The sequence below is a fragment of the Neltuma alba genome, unplaced genomic scaffold, assembly GCF_004799145.2.
Source record: "Neltuma alba isolate B1F8T4 unplaced genomic scaffold, ASM479914v2 tig00010684_pilon, whole genome shotgun sequence".
Classification (NCBI taxonomy): domain Eukaryota; kingdom Viridiplantae; phylum Streptophyta; class Magnoliopsida; order Fabales; family Fabaceae; genus Neltuma; species Neltuma alba.
In genome coordinates this window covers 21,254-44,163 of record NW_021635524.1, presented here as the reverse complement: position 1 = coordinate 44,163, position 22,910 = coordinate 21,254, and the positions used below count along the sequence as shown (strand labels likewise).

Genomic DNA, 22,910 nt, shown 5'->3' with positions numbered 1-22,910 from the left:
TGAAGTTACGAAACTTGTTAACGGCATTACTGAAGTTGTAAAAATGTTACTTTTTGAATTTTCTGAAAAATCTATTGTTAAATGTTATACTAAACTTGTTAATGGCGTTACAAAACTTGTTAACCGTTTTACTGAAGTTGTAAAAAATTTTAAGAAAATTAATTACTGAAGTTGTAAAAATGTCATTTTTTTAAATTTTTCAGAAAATCTATTGTCAAATGTTATACCGAGGTTGTTAATAGAGTTACAGAACTTGTTAACGGCATTACTGAAGTTGTAAAAATACTACTTTTTAAATTTTCTGAAAAACCTGTTGTTAACTGCTATACTGAACTTGTTAATAACATTACAAAAGTTACTAACTGTTTTACTAAAATGTAAAAATTTTCAAAAAAATTTTTGCAAGCCACCAGAGCTCTGGTGACAGCGACCGACCGGCTAGTGGAGGCATTTGGTTTTTTTAAAAAAATAATAAATGAAATAAAGGGTAATACGGTCATTTTAGTAAATTTATAAATGTTAAATTGGTCATTTGTGACTAAATTGGAATTTTGTAAATTCAAGTGACTATTTTAGCATTTCCAAGTTCAAGTGTCATTTTTGTGTCATTTTTCCTATTAACCAACATTTTTAATTTACTCAAATTAGTTAATTATATTTTATATTACGGACCAGAGAGAATAAGTTACTCCTCCGATCCTTAATATAAGACCCATTTAACTAATTTGATTAGATTAAGGAAGTTAGGTAAGTTAGTTAATTATAAGAAAAATGACACATTTTTCTTAAAACATCATAATCATCTTTCTTAATGCCCCTCTTCTTCTTCTACTTGATTAGGGTTGAAGGAGTATCCATAGGGGTAATTTAGAGAAAATTGATAAATATAAGAAATGGGTCTTTTATTTAGGATCAAAACCAACTCAAGAATTAGGTCCTATATTAAGAACCGGAGGAGTACTTGTATTAATGTTTTCTCTCACCCTACACTACCAAATCACTCTCATATTTCTCTGTTCTTTCCTTCTCTCCGATGACAATTAGACGAGGGTAAAATTAGAAAGTTGACATTAAACATACTAGAAGTAAGTTACATTTAGAACCAAATCTTCTCTCTCCAACTAGCTCACATTTTAGACCAAAGTGGTAAACCGGCTAGCAAATACAAATTACTCTTTCGATCTTTAATATAAAATATATTTAACTAATTTGATTAAATTAAAAAAATTAGGTAAGTTAGTTAATTATAAAAATTTGATATGTTTTTTTTATAACACCATAATCATCTTCTTTAATATCCTCTTTCATTTTCGTACTTGATTATAGTTAAGGGAGTATCAATAGGGATAATTTAAAAAAAATTGATAAATATGATAAATAAGTCTTACATTTAGAACTCATTAACTTAACAATTATGTCTTATATTAAAGATCAGAGGAGTATATATATTTAGAAAATATCACTTCTAGGTATACGAGCCATATTTATTTATATAATCAAATTCTTGAATCTTATACTACTTCCGGTCTTTAATATAAAACTCTATTTGACTTTTATTTTGATCCTAAATATAAGACATCAATCCATTTTGTCTCCCATATTTATACGTTTTTCCAAAAGAGCCCTTCTAATAATGATAGTTCTAGTCAATACACTTGATTAATAAGGATATTTTAGAAAAGACTAAACCTATTTAGGACAAATAACTAATTTAGCTTACTTTTTTGATCTCCTCAAATTAATCAACTGGCTCTTATAATTAGGACCGGAAGTAGTATATTATTAACGTCACTTTGTGTTTGCTATAGAAAAGTCAATCACCTGCAATGAGCGCTTCGAACCGAGGCTAATACAATAGCCTTTCACTAAATTATAATTTTCTTATTATAGTATTAAAAACATAATAATTTTTTTAAAACAAAATATTAGAACTGCTAATAATCTTGTAATATAGTAACATGAATATTTTCTTAATTATAAGCAGGAAATTGCGGATTGAATTTCACTTAATTTGGAATTTGGAGATTAGTATAAATGTCATTTTATTTTATACGAAAGTTTTAGAAACAAGTGAAAATGACTGGCAGGGGAATGTTTGTGATCATAATAATTTGTGCGTGAGGTTCATAATTGGATAGAAAAGCAACATCTCTGCTACTTTAACCACCTTCTCTTATCTCTCTTTATTTTATTTTGGGTTGATATCATTATTAGTCTTCCTACTTTAATCCAATTTTGGTTTTGGTTTATAAAATTTCAAATAGTTAGTTTTGATCTCTATCTATAATTTCATAATTTTTTTGGCTTGATTTCAATGAATAATCTCTATACTTTTTTTTAAAAAAAACTTTTAGTCCCTATATATTTAAACTCAAACCAAGTGGTACTTATGAAACCATGGGGATCAAAACCAGCTAGTGGAATTTACATGGATCACGAATGAAATTGGATCAAATTGTAAAACTAACAATAATATTAACCTTTTTATTTTTCTTCATTCAAGTTAGCCAAGAATATGAGGATTTGTTTTTCTAATTTTTTCATATATGTGTGTGTGTGTATTTTACCTCTTTAATTAGTCTCCTACAATCATCAAATCAGTTCTCGTTCAACTGTAATAAGAACACAGCATACAGAGAACTGGTTTGATTATCTCTTATTTATTTCCTGTAACTTTATACATATGTAGACATATTATACTACCTATGGTCCTTAATATAAGACCTTATTTTATTTTTATTTTGATCCTAAATATAAGACCCCAATCCACTTTGTCTCTCATATTTATATTTTTTTTCCAAAGTAATCCTTCTAACAATAATAATTCTAGATAACAAACTTGATTAACAAGGATATTTTAGGAAAAACAATACCTATTCATTACAAATAACTAATTTAACTAAGTTCCTTAATCTTTTCAAATTAGTCAATTGGATCTTATAATTAGGACCGGAAGTAGTATTTTCATATTATCCTCTTTGTTTGGGTGCATACATATATACACACACATTGTATTGTTTGATGCACACTATTGGCATTCTACATGAACCCATATATGTATCCCAGAAGGCTCTGAGATACTTGATTCTGTTGTAGAAAAGCCAATCATCAGTTGCAAGTATTTCACAGAGTGATAATAGCCTTTTACTAAATTATAATTTCCTTATTTTAATATCAAAAATATAAAAAAAAATTTTAAAAAAACAGAACTAATAGTTATTTTACAGTCTAGTGGCATGAATGTTCTTTTAGTTGTGGGCTCAATATTACTTATGATATTAAGCCCTTAGAGCCTATCCTTTTAATTTAAAAAAAAGGATATGTGATTTTCTTCATTGATTGTCAAATTGATATAGAAAGTTCAGTACTTTCAACCTTAAGGATATCTATATTGATTATAAAATCAGTATTAGAAACCTATTTTAATTTATGCTAAAAACCCTTTCTACGCTGGTGTAAATGCCAACTTATTTTAAGGTGTTTGAAAAACACTAGAAGCAATTAAGAAAATACTTTTATATAAATCGAAACAAAATGTTTCTCATATACTACTTCGGTCCTTAATATAAGATCTAATTATTGAGTTGGTTTTGATCCTAAATATAAGATCTATTTCTCATATTTATCAATTTTATCTAAATTACCCTTATGAATATTCTCTCAACCATAATCAAGTAGAAGAGGGAGAAGAAGTATTAAGAAAGATGATTATGGTGTTTTAAGAAAAACATGTCACATTTCTTATAATTAACTAACTTACCTAACTTCCTTAATCTAATCAAATTAGTTAAATGAGTATTATATTAAGGATCGGAAGAGTACTTACTTTAAATTTCATAAAATCTAGTTAATCCAAACACGCGCAAAGCAAGGTTTGGGAACAAGTGAGAATGATTGTTGGGACTTGGGAGTGGGATGCTTGTGATAGTGATTATATGGGCGCGAGGTTTACAGTTGGATGGAAAAGTGACCTTTGAGATGGAAAGTGACTTCTGCTGCTTGCACCACTTTTTCTTGTCTTTGTCTCTATTTTCATTTTTCTTCATTCAATGATTTCAGACCAATTCTTGCGTCCTTAGTCAATTAACCAAAAGTATAATCATGGCATATTTAGAGGGCGTTTATCATCCTATATTGTTATTGTATGTGAGTTATTTTTATTTTTTAATTATTTGAAGAAATTGAAAAAATGTGGAGCCCGCAATTATAAAAGTTACGTGTATGACACGTAATAAAAATGATAATAAAATTCCTCCCGAAACATCTGATAAAATTGAAACGATACAGACAATATTAGTATGGTTCCAATCTAAGAATGACACAAATAAATCAAAAAGAAAACCACAATAAATATGGAGCCTATAGGAAAAGTAGTTGGTGTAAGAGTGGCAATAAAATTGTAAATTTAATTTACACAAATTATAACATATATCTGCAATTGAGTGAGTAATTTTTGTTTATTTATATTCTGAAAATGTGAATGATAATAAATTTTTTTAATAAAGCAAGTTATTTATGCATTATGCAAAACCCAATTGTAAGACAAAACGTGTTTAAGATTTTTAATTTGCATGGGTATAATAATTTATAAATTAAAATAAATTATTGTTTATATTTTGCTCGCTGTTTCCTCTTATATATTCCCAGTATTAAAATTTTTTAAATCTCATGCTTGGAAGCCTCAAAAGAAAAGTGAGGAATTACAATAGACTAGTCTTTGGAGGGAACTCATACGAGTCTTATGTTCTAGAGCCTCAACGCCTCAACAGAAAAAATGAGGTTTCCACCTGACATGCCAATAAAAGAAGCTGCTAAAGGAGGTTGGTTTTGAAATAAAAGTATCGAGTCTCACATAGGGAAAAAGTCTTAAAAGAGCAGGTTTTATAAGTTTAGAGTGATCTCTAATCTCTGCTAATAATAGATTAATCTTTGAGGTAGTTTGTTATAGATCATACATTAGGGAGCCTTATATGAGTTCAGATATTCTTCGACCACCAAACATGATACTACCTCCGGTCCTAATTATAAGATCTCATTTGTAGATTTTGGGGCACACCCTCTAATTAATACTAACTCTAGTCCCACTTATAAAAACTTATTTGTAAACTATAAACAATGTCTTATAATTAGGACCGGAGTAAATAGTATTAATTAGAAGGTGTGCCCCAAAATTCAAACAAAAGGAACACCGAGTCATAACAACAATTAAGCCTCCGAGGAAAAAGTGAGAGCTGACAAATTAAAAGTCTCAAATTGAAGCCCAAACAGAGAAACATTATATGTACAGACAGTAGTCTCAAGAACATAATCACTATATATTCAACAAGACATGATCATAAGAACAGTGTAGCTAGTTCAAAACCAACACATCTAAGACAATATAATAGACAAAAACAAACACACACACATATAGGATATTACATTTCAATACATCAATCCCAAGTTACAAGGAGCGTGCACTATGAATAGAAATATAGGAGTTGTTTAGAGAATTAATTTTTATCTTAATTATAAGACGTTAATCCATTTTATCTATCATATTTATAATTTTTTCTCAAACTAAGTTATATCTGATTTATAAATTGACATATAGTCTAATGTTATATAAAGTTATTTTATGAAGACCTTGCCGCATTTGTTAAGATTAAGTAATTTATTTATTTTTCTTAACTTACCTAAACTAGTTAAATAACTTTTACATTAAGGATTAGGGGATAGAATAACTATTAACCAAGGAAAATAAACACCAATGCTATCCATACATGAAACTTTCAATATGTTTATCTTTAAGTGAGTTTGTTGTGTTCCACATGTTTATAATCCAAGAGTTTCCAAGCATATTTTAAATACATTGTTCAATTCACATCCAAAGAGTGGAATAAGCCGGAGCGAATTAAACCTTAAAAAAAGTGTTGTTAACACACTGTGCACAATTCTTTTCTAGTCTCTTTTTCTACTTTTTAGAGAAATTATTGCCAACAAACAGAGATTCTGTCCAAATGTATATACCTCCCACTGCAAAAAACACGTATGCATGCTTAATTATAAGGCAAATAAATTAAAGCAAAGCTTATATATGTTGGGCATGCATTACCATACATGAATTCATTGTTTGCCAAATTGAGCCAATGTAGGGTTGCCTTTGTCCCCCACTCTTCAAAGCTCCAAAATGCATCATTTCGAAACTCTCGGAATGCGGATCCCAATGTTGCTTCCACACGTGTTCTATATTATTTATCTTTTCTTTTTTTCTTTTGGGTTGGAAAAGTGTGCTTGAAGTTTGAATTTTGTGCATGATATCTCAGTTAGCAAGAGGGGAAAAAAGTGGAAGTTTAATACAAGGTTTAAATCACTATGAAGTTGCAAGGAAAGAATATAACCAAAACCCTAATAGAGAATGTACAGCATGATCCTTTATACGTTATTTCTTGAACTTACGAGGGCTATATTTAGCCAAAAAAAAAATAGTTCCTCACAATACGACGGATCAAAATTCGAATTCTCGCTAAAGAAAGTATCCATATTTAGTATTCGATGGTGCTTCGAACATAATTATCTCCAACATAAGGATACCTGTGCTTGAAAAAAATGTCATTTACTTGTTATGAGATTTTTTAGTAATTACTCATTTGATCTTATCTATAAGACAGAGAGAGAAAATTTTTATTGGTCCTATTTATAAGTTATTTCATTAAATTTTTAGCATAAATATACTATTTTGTCCTTTATTTATTATAGTGTAGATAGTTATTTTTTTAAAAGTGTATATAACAAATAAGGGTAAAGTTGAAAAGTTGTTATATTTTAATGAATAATTAATGCAGTTTAAGATTTTTTTTAGTCTATATAAAATATGTTGAAAGTACTTTATAAACAGAACCAGAGGAGTACATACCTTGCTTCAAATATAGTGATTTTCCCTTAATATAATTGTAGTGTAGAAATAATGGCGAGAGAGAAAGAGAGTATATAATGGGACAATTCTTTCATGATTTTGTTTTGAGCATGACACACATGTTAATAAGCTAATTAAAGGAGACTAACCTAATTATTATTTCTCCTCTTGATGGTCTGACCCAAAATGATGTGATTCCCTCATCACTCAATCACATGTACAGTTAGATCAGATCGAACCTACAAGGAAGGGGCATGAGGAGATAAGATGCATCTTTTAGCATTCATCTTTTTCTTTGTCTCGCATTCTCATCATAACTACACGCATGTGTTCTTTCTTTTTCTAAATTTAATCTTATCATTTATAATTTTACCTTTGATTGAAGTGGTTACAGAATCATTAGCTGCGACAACAATTTTAATTGCGGTTCCTCAAACTGCTGTACGTTTTTTGTAATGCTTGTAACTGTTAAAAACGCTCCAAATCATCTCTACAACTTCATGATTTTCTTATAGTGCTTATATATAGTACTTTTCACCTTTTCACTTTTTAATGACAAAGATTAATCTGGCATTTAAATTCAAATTGGTCATTGGTGAAGTTCAGGATATATTGCAAGACGATCTTGTAGGCATGGGGTTATCTTGAGAGATTTCTACTTACAGCTCTATTTCCAGATACTACCTCCGGTCCTTAATATAAGACCTTGTTTGACTTTTATATTGGTCCTACATATAAAACCCCAATCTATTTTGTCTCTCATATTTACTCAATTTTTTTCAAGATAGTCCTTCTAATAATTATAGTTTAACCAACATATTTGATTAATAAGGATATTTTAGGAAAGACAACACCTATTTATTACAAATAACTAACTTAACTTCTTTTCTTAGTTTCCTCAAATTAAGTCAACTGGCTCTTATAATTAGGATCGGAAGTAGTATAAGTCATTTATTATACTTCATTCTTGCATACTAAAAAATGCATTAAGTTGTTAAAATTTTTCAGAATTACCCCTATTAAAGAAAGGGTATGGAACAAGAATGTGATGTACATTCTCTCTCGCATATTATTTTGTTGTATTTAATGTGGATAAAGTTAGAAAAATATCATTAATCGATCTAGAAGTTATTTGTATTTGGAAACAAACTTTTTTCCTACAAGTGAATTAGCATATGAATAATTTACCTTGACAATAAATATAATGATATTAATATGAGTAATTCAATTAGGATAAAATGGGAAATTAAAAAAAAATAGAATAGAAAGAGACAACCTCTAAGTGTCTCTTATGATAAAAATTACTCAAATATTATCACTTATGAATAGAAACAAGTCAGAATAATTAATTATATCTTATGAAAAGGAAAAAGACAAGATAAAATAAAAGGCTGCCCAAAGGGTGTTTTGTTCCCCACTCTCAATTGATTCAACACACTTAACTCTTTCACATTCTTTCAACTTGTCAGTAAAGCGCATACTGATATATAGATCATATGATAGCTGCTTTGTGAGTTGGGACAATAAATTAAAACTTTGGTTCCCTTCCTTCAGCTCTCAACTTTTACCAAAGTCCCACGAGCACAGTTAACAGTTAACAGCAAGTTGTCTTAGTAGTAACGTCACCCGTCATATTTAGATGTGAAGTCCTGGATTTGAGTTTATCTCATCGAAATAAATAATTTCAGTTATTTTCAAAATGGATTTCAATTTTTTAAGACATGTTAAAGGTATTACCATATATATCTTCAAGGCCTTTAAATATCATTCCACACGCAAGACGAAGAACCTTCACTTTTCTGTGTCCAATAATTCCCTGTCATCACACCGACTATGTTATGGCTTTTGGGAGATTCATTGCCTTGCTTTGTTTCTCCTTTTTCTTCCGCAGAATTTGTCCTCTTCTTTGCAGTTTCACCAAAACTCCACTTCTTTTGGAATTCATGTGAAAATGACACTTAAATGGTCCAAACTCTATAAATATAACAGCAAATAAACAAAAAAAAATATAAGTCAGAAAATGACAACCCATATTCTATAAATGTCGTTTTGCATTATAAACTGTAGCCTTTTGTTTTGTTAGGAAAAAGAAAATTGTAACTTTGAAAGCCTGTTCTGCTCAACATTCAACGATAACCTCTGCTCTGCATTTCTGGTTACATGTGGACCCCAAATGTTCTTTGAATTCTTTGCTTCAATTCTTCTCTCTTCTCAAATTGGGATATGTGCAGGAACTGGTCTACAAGTTCCAATTATAACAGGTCTCGAGACTAACTTTAACCTTTCTTTTTTTTTTTTAATACTTGTAATTGTAATCTGTAGCCATAAACTTGAAAAGGTCATATATGCATATGGTAAAGTGATATTGAACTTATATGTAGCCGTTGTTTGGGATCATGATTATAAACACATTTTACATAAATCAAGACAAAACTCTTCTCACATGCTTACATTATATTTCGTAAATTACAATTGATAAACTATTTATAAGCCACTTCGAACGAGTCTGTAATGTTTCTTGTTGAATGCAAAATGCCCCTTGCTACCTTGTATTAAAGATAATAATCATACTGGCTGTGGTTGAATGGAGCTTTCAGAATTTAGTGCATGATGTGGATGACATGAACAGAGCTCCCTTGTCCAATCCATAAACTTAAATTCTGCATTAGATTAGGGTCAATAAACCCAATGGCCTTGTGGCTTAGTGGGACATAGGTTCCTATTAAGTGAGTTCAATCATGTTTATAACCTCATATCAATAGTATCTGTCTTTTTAAATTAGGGGAAGGGGGGGGGGGAACATTTGGGTTCATAAACTAAGGTCAAGACGTGCAAGATTATCGGGCTAAAAGGGCTCTCTATAAACCATTGGGTCATCCGTCTTCAAACCTGAACCTCCCTCTTGCATGAGTCTCCATATGATCCCGCCCCATGAACTTAATATTGTGTTGGTGAAAAATCATTTTGTATGTAGCTGTGTTTTATCAATTCTTAATTTGAATCCATAACTTTTTATCTCCAGATTAACTCTTTTAACTTTGCTCGGTTAGCATTATTAGCTCCTGTACAGAAGCTAATAGTGCTAAGAGAACAAAGTTAAAAAAATTTAAGCAAAAGAAAAAGACACGAACACCAAATTAAAATTTGAGAAGTATAAAATACGTGTTAAATAGTTTTCCTTTCTGTTTGTAATACAAAGCAACTTAACAGATGAAGTATGGTAAAACCACTTGACATGGACTTACAGAGCACCTTTGAAGTGTCAACCATAAACTGAGGTAAAGCTACTTGACTGCATTGGCTGCCTAATTGCTAAGCCTCCTTTCATCTTAAGTTTTTACCGCATCAGACTTCGTTTCCAAACCAGACTTGTTAATCCACTCAACTTTAAACAACTCCATCAAACACTGAGAATTTTGTCATCAAAATTACATATGCATTACTAGAGATTAGCCTCCCTATGGTTAATGCTACTGTTAGGAATTTTATTTTCATATGGTTAGCTTCTAAGGCTAAATTAGCTTCCATGTATTTCAAAAAGAAAAAAGATATATTTCACTTTTCTTTATTTTCCTTCTCTTTCTCTTTATTGCTTTATCTTTTACAGCAATAGAGTTCTTATTCATTGATCCCTTTACACCAATTTCTACAGCCTTCTTTAGGCCGCGTGCATTATCCATTTCAATAAATCATGACCTTAAATGGCTAATCGTTGAATAAAAAGTCCCCTTTCTCACGTTCAAGGATGTAGCAATTCAGAGTTCCAAGATTGAACCTGCTTCAATTTTTCTTTTTATAAGGGTAAGCTCAACACATGAAGCACTTAAGGATCAAACCTGTAAGCAAGAATGAGGTTCATGTCACTAAGCAATAAGGTCATTTGCCACTACTTCAAATATAGCCCCAAAAAAATGAATCCAGGGTACCGTCATCATTATGTATACCTATCTTCTAGGGTTCTTCATGGTAAAACTAACGTAGAATTTAAAAGGAGACACCAAGATGTAAGATTAGAAGTATATATACAATCCACTTTCCTTCCTACGCTTTTATTTTCATCTATTTTCAACTCTAGAAACTTTACAACATACAACAAATGACGCTATACGATCAGACTACATCACAATAACACCATATCTTTTCCTACTTCCTTCAGTTGAATATAAATATAAAATACATAAGAAATGAGAAAAGTGGGAACAAAACCGTGTTATGTAGTATATACATGCAAAATTCCAATTTCATTCCATTCTGACCGCTTTCTTGTCCTTTGAATATCAACAGCACCCTCACTCAGCATCCTGAGGAGCCAAAAAAGAAAGGACATTATTAAGTTACTAGCCAACAATGAAAAGTACACATCCATCGATGAGTCTGGATCATTGAACTATTAGATGACAATACTTTTTTGATCCTGGAAGATTCATTCAAATTGTGATATGTAGAGGGGAAAACCCAATTGAATCAAATTTTATGTGTATTTCATTTTCAAGTATAGAATGAGTCACATGCTTCCTCAAGTTTTCTTTCTTTCTTGGTTCATTTAGGCTCCAGCTGGGGTTCAAACCTGGATCCTCCGTGTCATACCAGTAAAGTCAAAGTTCATGGGTGGCCGGTTGCTTCCTTTATCATGTATAAAGCATAAATAAATTGAAAGAAAAGATATGAACACTGCACTTACCGTAACAATGAACAAGGCCACACATTTAATGCCAGCATGCCATGTCTTGTTTTGAAGCTGTTTGCAACCATTACTGCATCTGGAGATAATTCTTAGCTGGGAAATATCCACCAGCTACCTCTCTGCTGCTGGTTGTTGTGTTCTTGATTAAAGACATGCTAGACAGAGATACCAGTCAACCATTGCAAACAGGATGCCGTCATGACTTGGTAGAGATTATAAACACGTAATTTCAACTCAGCAACCAGACCCAAAGCAACGAGCCACTGCCTCATAGAGCTGTTCTACTTCGAATGGCTTTGACACATAGTCATCCATCCCACACATATTGCACTTTTCGATTGAAGCTTGAGTTACATCAGCTGTCATAGCCAATATCGGCATGTGCCAATGAGCCACATTGCCCAACATCTCTGATGATCCTTCACCATGTGCAATTTTTTCATTTAACTCTCTCTCCAGACTGCGGATTTGTCTGGTCACTTCAAATCTGAAAATGACAAGAACATTTGTAAAATTATAGCTTAGTTAGGAATCCTGCTCTGTGAAATCCTATCTAGAAAAGAACGTAGAATCTATTACATTTCTAACATCTGCAAAGTGGCCGCCCAACATATTGAACAATCTTAGAAATATTAGAAATCAATATAAAGTTGTTCATCAAGCTAAGGCGGCAGACGGATTTTGGGGACACCCCTGGGAGGATGTGGAAGGTACATTTACAGGACGGTCTAGTCCTGTCTCTTTCTCTCATCCAACCCCCTCCCTGTTGAAGGGGATCCAGGTCCCTAAGGCCAGAACTAATACTTATTTATCTTTTCAACCCAAACTAACATTTGAAAATATATATATACATATATTTGATAGCTTTATAAGAATTTTGGTCCATGAGATCATATGAAGAAAAGCATGCAGCAATATCAACTTCCCTAACCAAAGAAGGGTATCTAACGATCCTAGACAAATGAACTGTCAACATAAAGTTGTTGACATACTGAAAATCGCTTATACCATTCTCCATAAAAGTGGTTATACAAAGTCAGAGCATAATTACATGATATTTTCAACTCCACAAATCATGGATTATGTGGATAGCTTCACAGGTCAATAGTGCAGCAGTTAGGCTCAGCAGAAATAAGTCTCAGTTCAAATATAGCGAGCCGGTTATTTGCAAAAACATATTATGTACATGCTGATTTCTTGCATTAACTTAGTTAAACTATTATGCTCCAATATGCGTGCATGTTTTCTCCGGTACAGAAGATAACTACATTGTCTAACATTCTGAAAGAATCATCAAAGTAGGACATTATGAATAGACAGATCAATTACCCGTCCATCTCTGGCATTTGGAGATCCATGAAACAAGCATCAAAACTATGTGGTGGCTTAAGTATCTTTAAGGCAGCCTTGCCACCCTCCACACAGGTTACTTTAGCCCCATATCTTCGTAGCAAACCTTCAGCTACTTTTCTGTTCACTGCATTGTCGTCAACCACCAAAATATGTCTCTGTCTTAGCAAGTTCCCAAGGTTTGGTTCTTTCTTTCTAATTATTTGCTTCTTCTCACTTCCAAGGGCTTCTCTGTAGGAGCGAATCAAAGCACTAAACCAAAGAGGTTTCATTAGAATATCATCTACAACACCAACAGATTTTAGCTCACCACGTTCATCAGGACTAAGCTTGTTGGTCAAGAGGAAAATCTTGGGAAAACATTTTGGGTCTCTTTTGATGTCATCCTGCCTGTGCTGCTTGATAACATACAATTCACTACTTTCTTTATCCAAGACATCCTTTTCTATCAGAATCATCTCCAACTGTTGAGAAATGCTGGGAAAACATAAAAGTAATATTTAGCAAAATTGACTTCTAATGCGTGTTTTCAGATATTAAAACCTTTCATGTGTAAATTTATGGTGAAGCAAAATAAACCATATCACCTCCACTACTTCAAAAAAATTCCCACTTTTCAAAGAATAAACTATTGCTTTTATGAGACTACAAAAAAACAGAATTGTATCAAGTAACATGCAATCTTCACTTCCCATCTGAAACATGCAACAGTTTAAACATGGTATCTTAATTTGTTTTGGAAATAGCTCTTTTTGTTCTTTCTCTGCTCCAGAAGTCGTGATACAGAAAATCTATATTCTACAATTAGTAAATTACTCATGCACAAGGTTTATCCGATGGTGCTCTGCATGGTACCTTTGGAACAATAATACTCATATAACATGCTTTGGTGGTGCTCTGATGTCATTTATTGTTTTTTTTTTTTTTTTGCAAATTCAGATGACCTTAATATAATTCAAATGGCAAATGCAAAATTACCTCTTGTTGGAAGAACCAGATAGATAAGAGCATGCGGAGTTAACACTATAAGCAACATCCACAGACATCCCCATCCTCTGCAGATAATATCTTGCAACTTCAGCACGGATTTTTCTTCTATCCACCACAAGTGCTCTCAATCCTTGAAACTCTGAAACAAAAGGATCGCACTGCTGCTGCTTTGTATCCAGAGATGAGGCTTTCGGCATCCTGAAAGTTGCACTAAAGGAAAAGGTACTGCCAATCCCAGGTTCACTTGCAAATCCGATTTCTCCTCTCATGAGGTCGACTAAACGTTTACTAATACTCAGTCCTATTCCAGTCCCACCATATGTTCGTGAGGTGGAACTATCAGCTTGCATAAAAGGGGTGAATATGCGGTTTTGGGCATCCAAAGGAATCCCTATTCCTGTATCCTCAACCGTCACTAGTAACTGAATCACTCCAGGCTCATCCATCAGATTCATACTGCTTAGCCTTTTGAAATTTGCCCAGCTTTTCCATCTATTGACAACAGGAAATCCACTCAATGTATTATATGTTTTGTCTGAAATGTCCTGGAACCCTTGACTCAGCACAACATCCATAGTGTCAAGCGGGCTCTTTACTTCATTTGACAGATGAACCGATACAAATACATGTCCTTTAACATGAGTGAACTGAAATACAACAAACAAATAAATGATTAGAGATCATGAAACAATAACGAACGTGGCATTTTAGGGGTATCAGGCAAATCTGCTGGTACAAGTGCATGTCCTTTATCAGAAGTGAATTGAAATGCAACAGATAAATCAATGACTTCACGGATATCAAGAAAATCTGCCGGCTTAATACAAAATTTATGAATAATGAGGGTAGCAAGAGGGGAAGAGAGACAAGTCATATAACATATTGGCAAAAGCCCATGCCAAATAAACAGCGGGTTAAAAAGTCACCAAGAAACATAGAAAATGCATCCTGAGGATAATGAAAGATGCAACATTCTTCATTTGCTCAACTTTGATCTCTCAAGTAAAGTTAGTAAATGGTCCAAAATCATCTTCAAGATAACAATTTTTTCAATGAGAATAGATTAATTGATGTAATTCATGGAAGACATTCATACGTAGGCCAGTGCTAACAGATGCTATCCTCGTAGGGTGAGCAAATTGTCATATACTTTGTAAAGCAAGCATAAAAGTCCGAGAAGTATAAAAAGTGCAGCAAGAAACATGCCATACCTTGAGTGAATTTCCAACAAGATTAGTTATTATTTGCCGGAATCGTTTAGGATCACCAATGACAACTTCTGGCACCACTTTGGACACATAAACAGCCAACTGTACTCGTCCAAAAGAATACAAACCCAGGTTTATGTAAGAGTTAATACCAAACTACTACCTGAGGAACAAAAAAGGGTCAAAAGCATGAATCTCACCTCAATTCCTTTTTCATTAGATTTTCCCGAGAAGAGTGATAGGACTTCATCTAGAATAGAACGCGGATCAAGTTCTACAGCTTCAAGTTCAAGCTTTCCTGCCTCAATCTTAGCCTGATCAAGAACCTCGTTTATCACTGATATAAGATCTTTACCACTCTTGTGAGCAGTCTGAGCATAATCCAGCTGGCTATCATCTAGTTCAGTATCCATCAACATTTGCAGCATACCTGGAAAATGACAAGAAAAGTTGACTTTAACTTACTGTCAACGAATAGGGAAGTAGTTAACATAGGATCAAGTTCTTTAATTTTTTTTTTTATATTACCTAAAACACCATTCATTGGAGTCCGAATCTCATGTGAAACTGTTGCCAGAAACTACAAAAAATGTAAATCAAAATACAAAAGTCATTCCAGGAACCATAAGTATATTTAAGATAAATAAAAAGGGTTACATTGTCATGAATACTAATACTAATGGGCAATGATGACAATCATGTGAACTCAAGTTGTTTGAGAAAATAAAGTCAGAGATCATCTTGTCATCAGCCTCGCAATTATTTTCCAAAAGAAAAACCAACTGCTACGGAAATATAAGAAACCTGAGATTTTGCTACATCTGCAGCTTCAGCTCGAACCATGAGCTCCCTCATTTCACGATAGTCATCCTCCACTTTTGCTATTCGGCTGATTGCTGCATAAAAAATATGACCAAGAAGCAAAGTAATAACAAGTACCCCAACTGATGCATTGATTGCCGTCCAAGGTAGTGGAGGCTTGTGCTTGAACCTGGAAAAAAATAATGAATAAATAAATTAATCAAATTCAGCTTATATGAAGCTCCAGGACTTGACAATTTCACATTGAGAAGGGCAAAAGCAAACCTGCAATGCATCTCATGTTTTCGTGTAGGATCCCCAAAATCCAGGTTGCTTATATGTAGTGACCCAGTATCAACAACATCAGTACCATACATTTTGATAGGTGCAGAAGCATTAGTTGTATCATAAACATTTACAACAATGGTTTGCTTGCTGGCAAGTTGGTGAAGGAGCTTGTCCACCAGTGATGGAACATCATAGGAAGCACCCAAGTACCTAGAAACAGACTAACATATGAATTAACTGGCTCATGAATACAATGTGAATGTTAATTTATAACAATTTGGTGAAAATTTTTATTTAAAATACCCAACAGTAGCTTCAATGCGTTGCTTCGGTGTAGCGTGTGGAGGAAAATTAGCATTGTAGACAGCAAATGTAAGGACAACACCCAGGTGATTGGACTTCAGTAGTTTAAAAGGAGACGTTAGCACTCCCTTTCCTGTTGCTCTTGCTCGCAAGATATTCTCACGGTCTTCCTGCATAACAGTAACAAACTAAGCAGTCAAACAACTACACAATCAAGCAATTTAATTCACAATTCTATACAAAATCGCTTTGTATCTTGTCTCTTTTCAATATATCGCATGCATGAATTAGTATAAACTAAGACCTGATAACTCATACTCAATATCAATACACATATAAAAGTTGAATATTTTTAAGCAACAAACTTTTAAACTGTACATCCATATATTTATCCATGCACAAGAGACTCTAGATACATCCACATACGGGATAATCCAGTGCTTACAGTCATCCTATTGCTGCCATTATTTTATCCCAACACTTAACTTTTGCCTTTTAAAAAAAAAATTATGTAAAATAAAGTTCAAGATATAATTTATTTTGCGCGTTCAGCTCCAAATAATAAAACCAAGATTAATGGTAATAGTAATAGTAAATGATTCAGAAGTCTAATGCTTCCAAATTGAATAAAGAAAATTAAAGACAAACGAGTAAAAGATCTGTCAGAGAAAACTAAACGCAAGCTTTCTTCCTCTTACGAGGGATTAACATTATAAGAACATTCATAGGATCGTGAAATTGACAGTTTCAGACAGTGCCCCAAATTCTGCTTGAAATAAGGAAATTAAATAAGGGCAACAATAAGGTAAGAACGCCAAACCTTTCCAGACATCATATGAATAGATACAATATGGGAAATTAAATAAGGGTAACAATAAGGTAAGAACGCCAAACCTTTCCAGACATCATATCGATAGATACAATATGGGAAACAGTTTCTTGAGCAAATATCACTGGTGCATATTCATCTTGAATGGGTGCAGGATCAAGATTTTCCGGAATACAATCTTGGACAAGTGTTTCATTCTCAGTCTCCATTTTCTTAATCGTCCACCCATTCTGCTTTTCAAAATGCTCCCTATCAGAGTGGAGAACTTTCAGAGCATAAGCAACACCGCTGGTGAGTGGTCTCTCAAATGCTGTTCTCTCTGTATATTCTCCAAATGTTTTCTGCAGAAGAACATAAAAAGCTTCAAGATTAGTTTTCCTTCTCTTTGTATTTTGTCTTATTTTTAATTTATGATTTCTAATTTCCTGTCAAGACGGCAGCAAGAAAAGCAACTAAGGAGTTGAGAGATGATACAATAATGTCTTGGTGACCTTGTTTGCAAACTAACAAGATAGGGGTCAGCATATCTTTTAGGCAAATAGGAATGAGCTTGAACAAATTTCCTTAATAAAATCAATAATTCCACTTGTTCACTAATGCTTGAACATCAAATGCCAACTATTTTCCTGGCTTTACAAATAAATAATCTCCATATGCCCCTTTTCTTGTGTATTCATCATATTGAGCCAACGTAAACCCTAACCTCCAGTAGCTAGAATTGAACCAATCGGTCAACTCTAGCCTTCTTGTTTTCTCCCAAAAAAAAAAAACTCTTTCTGAATGGCTTCATCTCCACCGCCACCCTCCCAAACAAAGCCCGAGATATAGTTACATAGAAATAAAATTATTTTATTAATTATTAGGTCATTAAAGATCTACATCATAAATATTCCCTTAAATTATTAAAATTAACTTAGTATATACTTTTTTAATTTTTATTAATTAATTTTCATAAAACTAATCTATGGCTATATTTTTATGTTCCAGCATTTTTATATTATTATACATAATTTAATATTTAATGATTTTTTCATGTTGTAAAATTATTTTTAAAAATTTGTTGTTGTTATCCATATAGAAAACTCCACCTAGTGGGATAAGATTTGTTATTGTTGTTTGAATATTAAGAATCAAATATTAAAACAATAAAGAATATGTGTGTGTGTTTCCTCCAAAAAAAAAAACAAAAGAAAAAACACCAATGTGATTTTTCGTTTTGGATCTGCCCCTATCCATGGCATAACCAGAATCCTTCCCATTTTGTTGTATTGTTAATTATTTCATGATCATGTTTATACTTTTCAGCTTCCTTCTTTTTGCTTCCTGTCATAATCCCTCTATTATAATTTTGTGTGTTAAATTGCCTCCATAAGAGAGGGATATCCAATGCCGCTCCACAAGATATACATATGATTGAGAATCATTTTTCCCCTCCTTTGTACACAAATTATCTCATATTGTTTGTTGTTTGAGACTGCAATGCAATGCCACATACATCCACCATAACTAAATGGGGAGGAGTACACAGAACTTACTCTGGATAAGTGTACGCAGAATTGGGTTAGAACTGACATCCAATAATTTCAATGTGCCTCTCAAAAACCGAATGGGAAGGAGTACAATACCTGGTCAATAGAAGATGGGTGTTTACTGTGGTGAAAGGTGGACACAAGAATAGCCAGAGCATGAACGTGGTTCATGCTCACATTGAACTGATCTTGCAGCATGCGAGCTCGCTCATCACACATATTAGTAAGCATTTCTACTCTCCTCAGCTTAATATCATTACTCAGGTGCCAGAATAACCAAATGGACACAACTATTCCAAGTAACACAAATGTAACTAAAAGCTTTTTCCTCCAACTCCCAGCACCCTTTGGATTTTGCCCTGCAGAATGTTGCAACTGTTTCGGCTGTGAAACCAGCTTCTGATTCCAAAGGAAAGGAAACCCAGCCCATCTGCAACAAATTGTAATTACAAGAAGAATCCCCCAGCATCCTATACACAATACCAGATAACCCTGGATAACTAACTCCAATACCCATGACTGCACAATGTTCTGCAAAGCCAGAAGCATGTTCGTTATATTATAGAATGCAGACACATTTGTTTCAAAACGAACAAGAAAGAACTGCTTAATCTGTTATAGCAAAGAATGAGTACTAGAACACAATATCTGATATATATACAAAGGGTACCATCGCATAATCACATTTAACAGGGAAATCCATCATCTGAAACATCCATAACAAAAGCAGACCTCACAAAACCCATACAAGTTTGTTTACATAGGAATGAGATTTATTCAGGTTAAATTCATATGACATGCCAACAATTTTTGTGACATTACTCTGTCTTCTATCATACTTCAAATTCTTCCCCCTATTCTACCAATTAAGCCAATTACACAAGAATGTATTATACTGCTAATTCAGCTAAAAAAATGTCACATTGCTGGCCACGAAATTCAACAGATTCATCTGACCAATTGTGTATGAAAAGGTACATTAGATCCATATAATGCATCATTAACAATATCATGTCCAACCTTGAGTCAGCAGACTAGTAAACTTCACAGGAAATAATAAGCAAAGGTGCCGGGGCTTAATAGCTATGCTTTTGTAACTCCATCAAGTAACCCATGATACATACTCTTCAATGGCATTATGGATGGGACATAGGAGTAATAATTTATGATAATTTATAAGCACTAGCTATTTGGCAATCTGTTTATGACATACATACTCAGCTTTAGTTAAGATTTTACCTTGCCATGAAACAAATTATTGCCCAAATTGGACATGATAGCAGAGTATGAAGCGAATGATACAGTTTTTTCCACTAGCTGTAATGATTCCAGATTTCTCTGCACAGAATCATTGAGAACTGGGCATTGTTCCATAAGTTCTACTTGGCCTGGACCACATATATGCTCCCTATGTAACACCTTATTCTCTGAAAATGTCATCTGCAAGGTATTGCCAAGGTCACTGCTTAACAGCTTTTGCACTCTTCTTTCATCGATACATTGGGATAAAATCTGGATCATAGAGAAGTGAGTGAGATAGAGGGAGAAAAAAAGGAAAAAAAGAAAGCATCACTTTTTATGCTAATTACATACATCTCTACAACAAGCAATGTTTGCTGTTAAGACAAAGTGAGAATATCATGGAAATTTCAGAAATTGTTTCTTTCCTTGTTTTTTCCTTTTTGGTCAACAACTGAAGTGTTCAGTATATAAGTTAATCCTAAGAAAAATTGTGTTACACTTGTGGATTTCTTGATTTCCCAAGTAACAATTCTTCCATGGAGAAGAATCAAAAGAATTATGAAATAAAAAGCAATGAACGGTGCAGAGCAATCCCTGGAAAAAAGCTAAGTCATTTTGGGGCGATGGACGGCACTGCAAGTGCGCTCGATCCAGACGCATTGAGAAAGGAATTGAGAATATGGAAGAGAGACCATAACCGCATGTTCTTGAAGAAAGGAGGTAAAAAGGCATAAACATAGTACCTGATCTGATACAGAGAAGAAGGAAACGAAAGCATGGAGTTGCTTTTTGCTGATATTGTGACGCTGTAGCAAGATTCGAGCTCTCTCTTCACAATCACCCAACCTTTGCTCCTTCCTCAACATGAACGAGTCACTGTGGAAACTGATGAAGAACCACACAATCCCCACCGCAACAAGACCAAGCAAACCCCACACGAAAAAGGGCTTCTTCTTCTTGCATTTCCTGAGTGAAGAATTAGACTCATGCAAAGCTTCATTTGACTTAGCTGACTTGGAACTTGGTGGCATCCTGCCATTTAACCCAGGGAGCTTCCGATTCACAGACATTCTTGCAAAATTGACCCACTTAAAGCCTTAACATGAGCTTCGGCTCAACCAAAACAAACATATAATCCAACTTGCAGGCGAAAATTGATGGAAACCTAACAGTGATTTGGGTAAGCCAGCAGGAAAAACTCAAAAAGTTGAATAAAGTCAAACCAAAAAGGCTAAGAATTGCATTAAACCAAGTGGTCCAGTGTCTATTATCGCTATCCGTGAAGCCTCAAGAGCCATAAAAGACCTGGAATAGCACCATGGGGTAATTATCACCCTGAATCGAACACAGTTGTAAAAATTTTTTGGCAACTTGTGTGTGTGTGTGTGTGTACGAGAGAGAGAGAGAGAGAGAGAGAGAAGAAAATTTTGTTGGTTTTCTGAAACTGGTTGTTTCTGTCTCTCAGAGCCCTGAACAGCAAAAAGAAGCATCAAACGAGTGAAACAGTTGAAGTTGAGTCTCTCATGCATAAGAGGGAAGACCCATTATGAATCTGGCCTCCTCTTTTTTCTAATTAATTAATTCAATCAAATTGAGTTAAAAATGACAAATATTTGCGTTGAGAAATAGAAAGAAACCATTTTTCAAATGAAATTGAGTTGATATTTTCTTTTTTTCTTAAATTGAGCAACAGAAAGAGAGAGAGTTGCTGGCTTTTGCTTTCTGAGTTCGGCGAAATGCAGCATTAGCTAATAGAAGACGGTTCCATGATTATCTCATCATCTTGGTGGGGATGGTTCAACCAAAGGCAAACAAACCAAAATCTTACCTTTGTGAACTATCAAACCAAATACAAAAACACAGAGAGATACAGAGTCAGTGAGTATTTCATTACTTTAATATTTAATAGGGTTCATTATTGAAGTGGAGACACTGACATGGCTTCTTAATTACATAAAAGAACAAGAAAAATATATGGCTTCTTAATTAAATTTGAGCTGGGATTAAGGATTAAGGATTTCTATCAAGTCCTTGACTTCTTGTAAGCTGGGGCATTAATGAAATTTACAGAAACAAAAGGTTTTTTTATTTATTTAGAGCCTATTTGGAATCATATTTATAAGTACTTGTAAGTATGTTTTAAATATATTAAAACAAAATTTTTCTCACATACTTACTTTATATTTTATAAACCATATTTAAAAATTTATTTATAATTCATTTCAAAACAACTGTTAAAAGGTCCACATTAATGTCAATTGAATCAAGGGGCTATTATGGAGATATTAATTAAAGGAATATTTGGGAAGTAAGTACATGAAAGTATATTTTTTTAAAGATATTTTTTAAGTGTTTATGTTTTTCAGACACCCTTTAAATTTAAACAATACAATATAAAACTCCTTAAAGTTTTCTTCTTCTTCTTCTTTTTGATTCTTAAGGTTGCGGGTTGGATTATTTATGAACATGATGGGCATCTGAATTACGCAGGAAAAAACATTAATTGAGGTTGAATTTCTGCGGTTTGGTTAGAATACATGTGGGGGAAGAGTTGAAAAAGACCAGACCATACTGTTTAAAGATGGGGTTGTGAGGTGCTGTACACTGCAGAATACGGAAACACTGATGAGAGAGAGAGAGAGGGAGGGAGGGAGAGGGAAGAAGAAAATGGTTCCAACAAAACCTTGAGAGAGAAATCCAGTCAGACTGAGACAGGGAGAAAGAGAAATTTTGAAGGGGCAGGGGAAAAAAATAGAGAAATGAGATCCATTTCCCACACAAAAACTCCATC

General features: G+C 33.4%; 1 protein-coding gene across 1 annotated transcript; it reads right to left on the bottom strand.

Moving 5' to 3' along the window:
* Window positions 1-10,912: 10,912 nt before the first annotated feature.
* Window positions 10,913-21,686, bottom strand: LOC114758254 (histidine kinase 2). The gene is made up of 14 exons (XM_028947291.1): window positions 20,863-21,686; window positions 20,117-20,389; window positions 18,974-19,408; window positions 17,414-17,689; window positions 16,520-16,689; window positions 16,214-16,426; window positions 15,932-16,118; window positions 15,656-15,707; window positions 15,328-15,557; window positions 15,131-15,229; window positions 13,908-14,566; window positions 12,909-13,406; window positions 11,577-12,066; window positions 10,913-11,196 (listed from the first exon to the last, which is right to left on the bottom strand). Exons 1-13 carry the CDS (start codon window positions 21,187-21,189, stop codon window positions 11,814-11,816), a joined length of 3,672 nt encoding a protein of 1,223 aa, XP_028803124.1. The 5' UTR covers window positions 21,190-21,686; the 3' UTR covers window positions 10,913-11,196; window positions 11,577-11,813.
* Between the last annotated feature and the right edge of the window lie 1,224 nt (window positions 21,687-22,910).

Coding starts and splice junctions, on each gene's coding strand:
- LOC114758254 (XM_028947291.1), bottom strand. CDS start 21,189: ATGTCTGTGAATCGGAAGCTCCCTGGGTTAAATGGCAGGATGCCACCA. Junction 17,690..18,973: donor ACCCATCTTCTATTGACCAG/GTATTGTACTCC, acceptor GTTCTTCTGCAG/AAAACATTTGGAGAATATAC. Junction 13,407..13,907: donor TCTGGTTCTTCCAACAAGAG/GTAATTTTGCAT, acceptor ATGTTTTCCCAG/CATTTCTCAACAGTTGGAGA.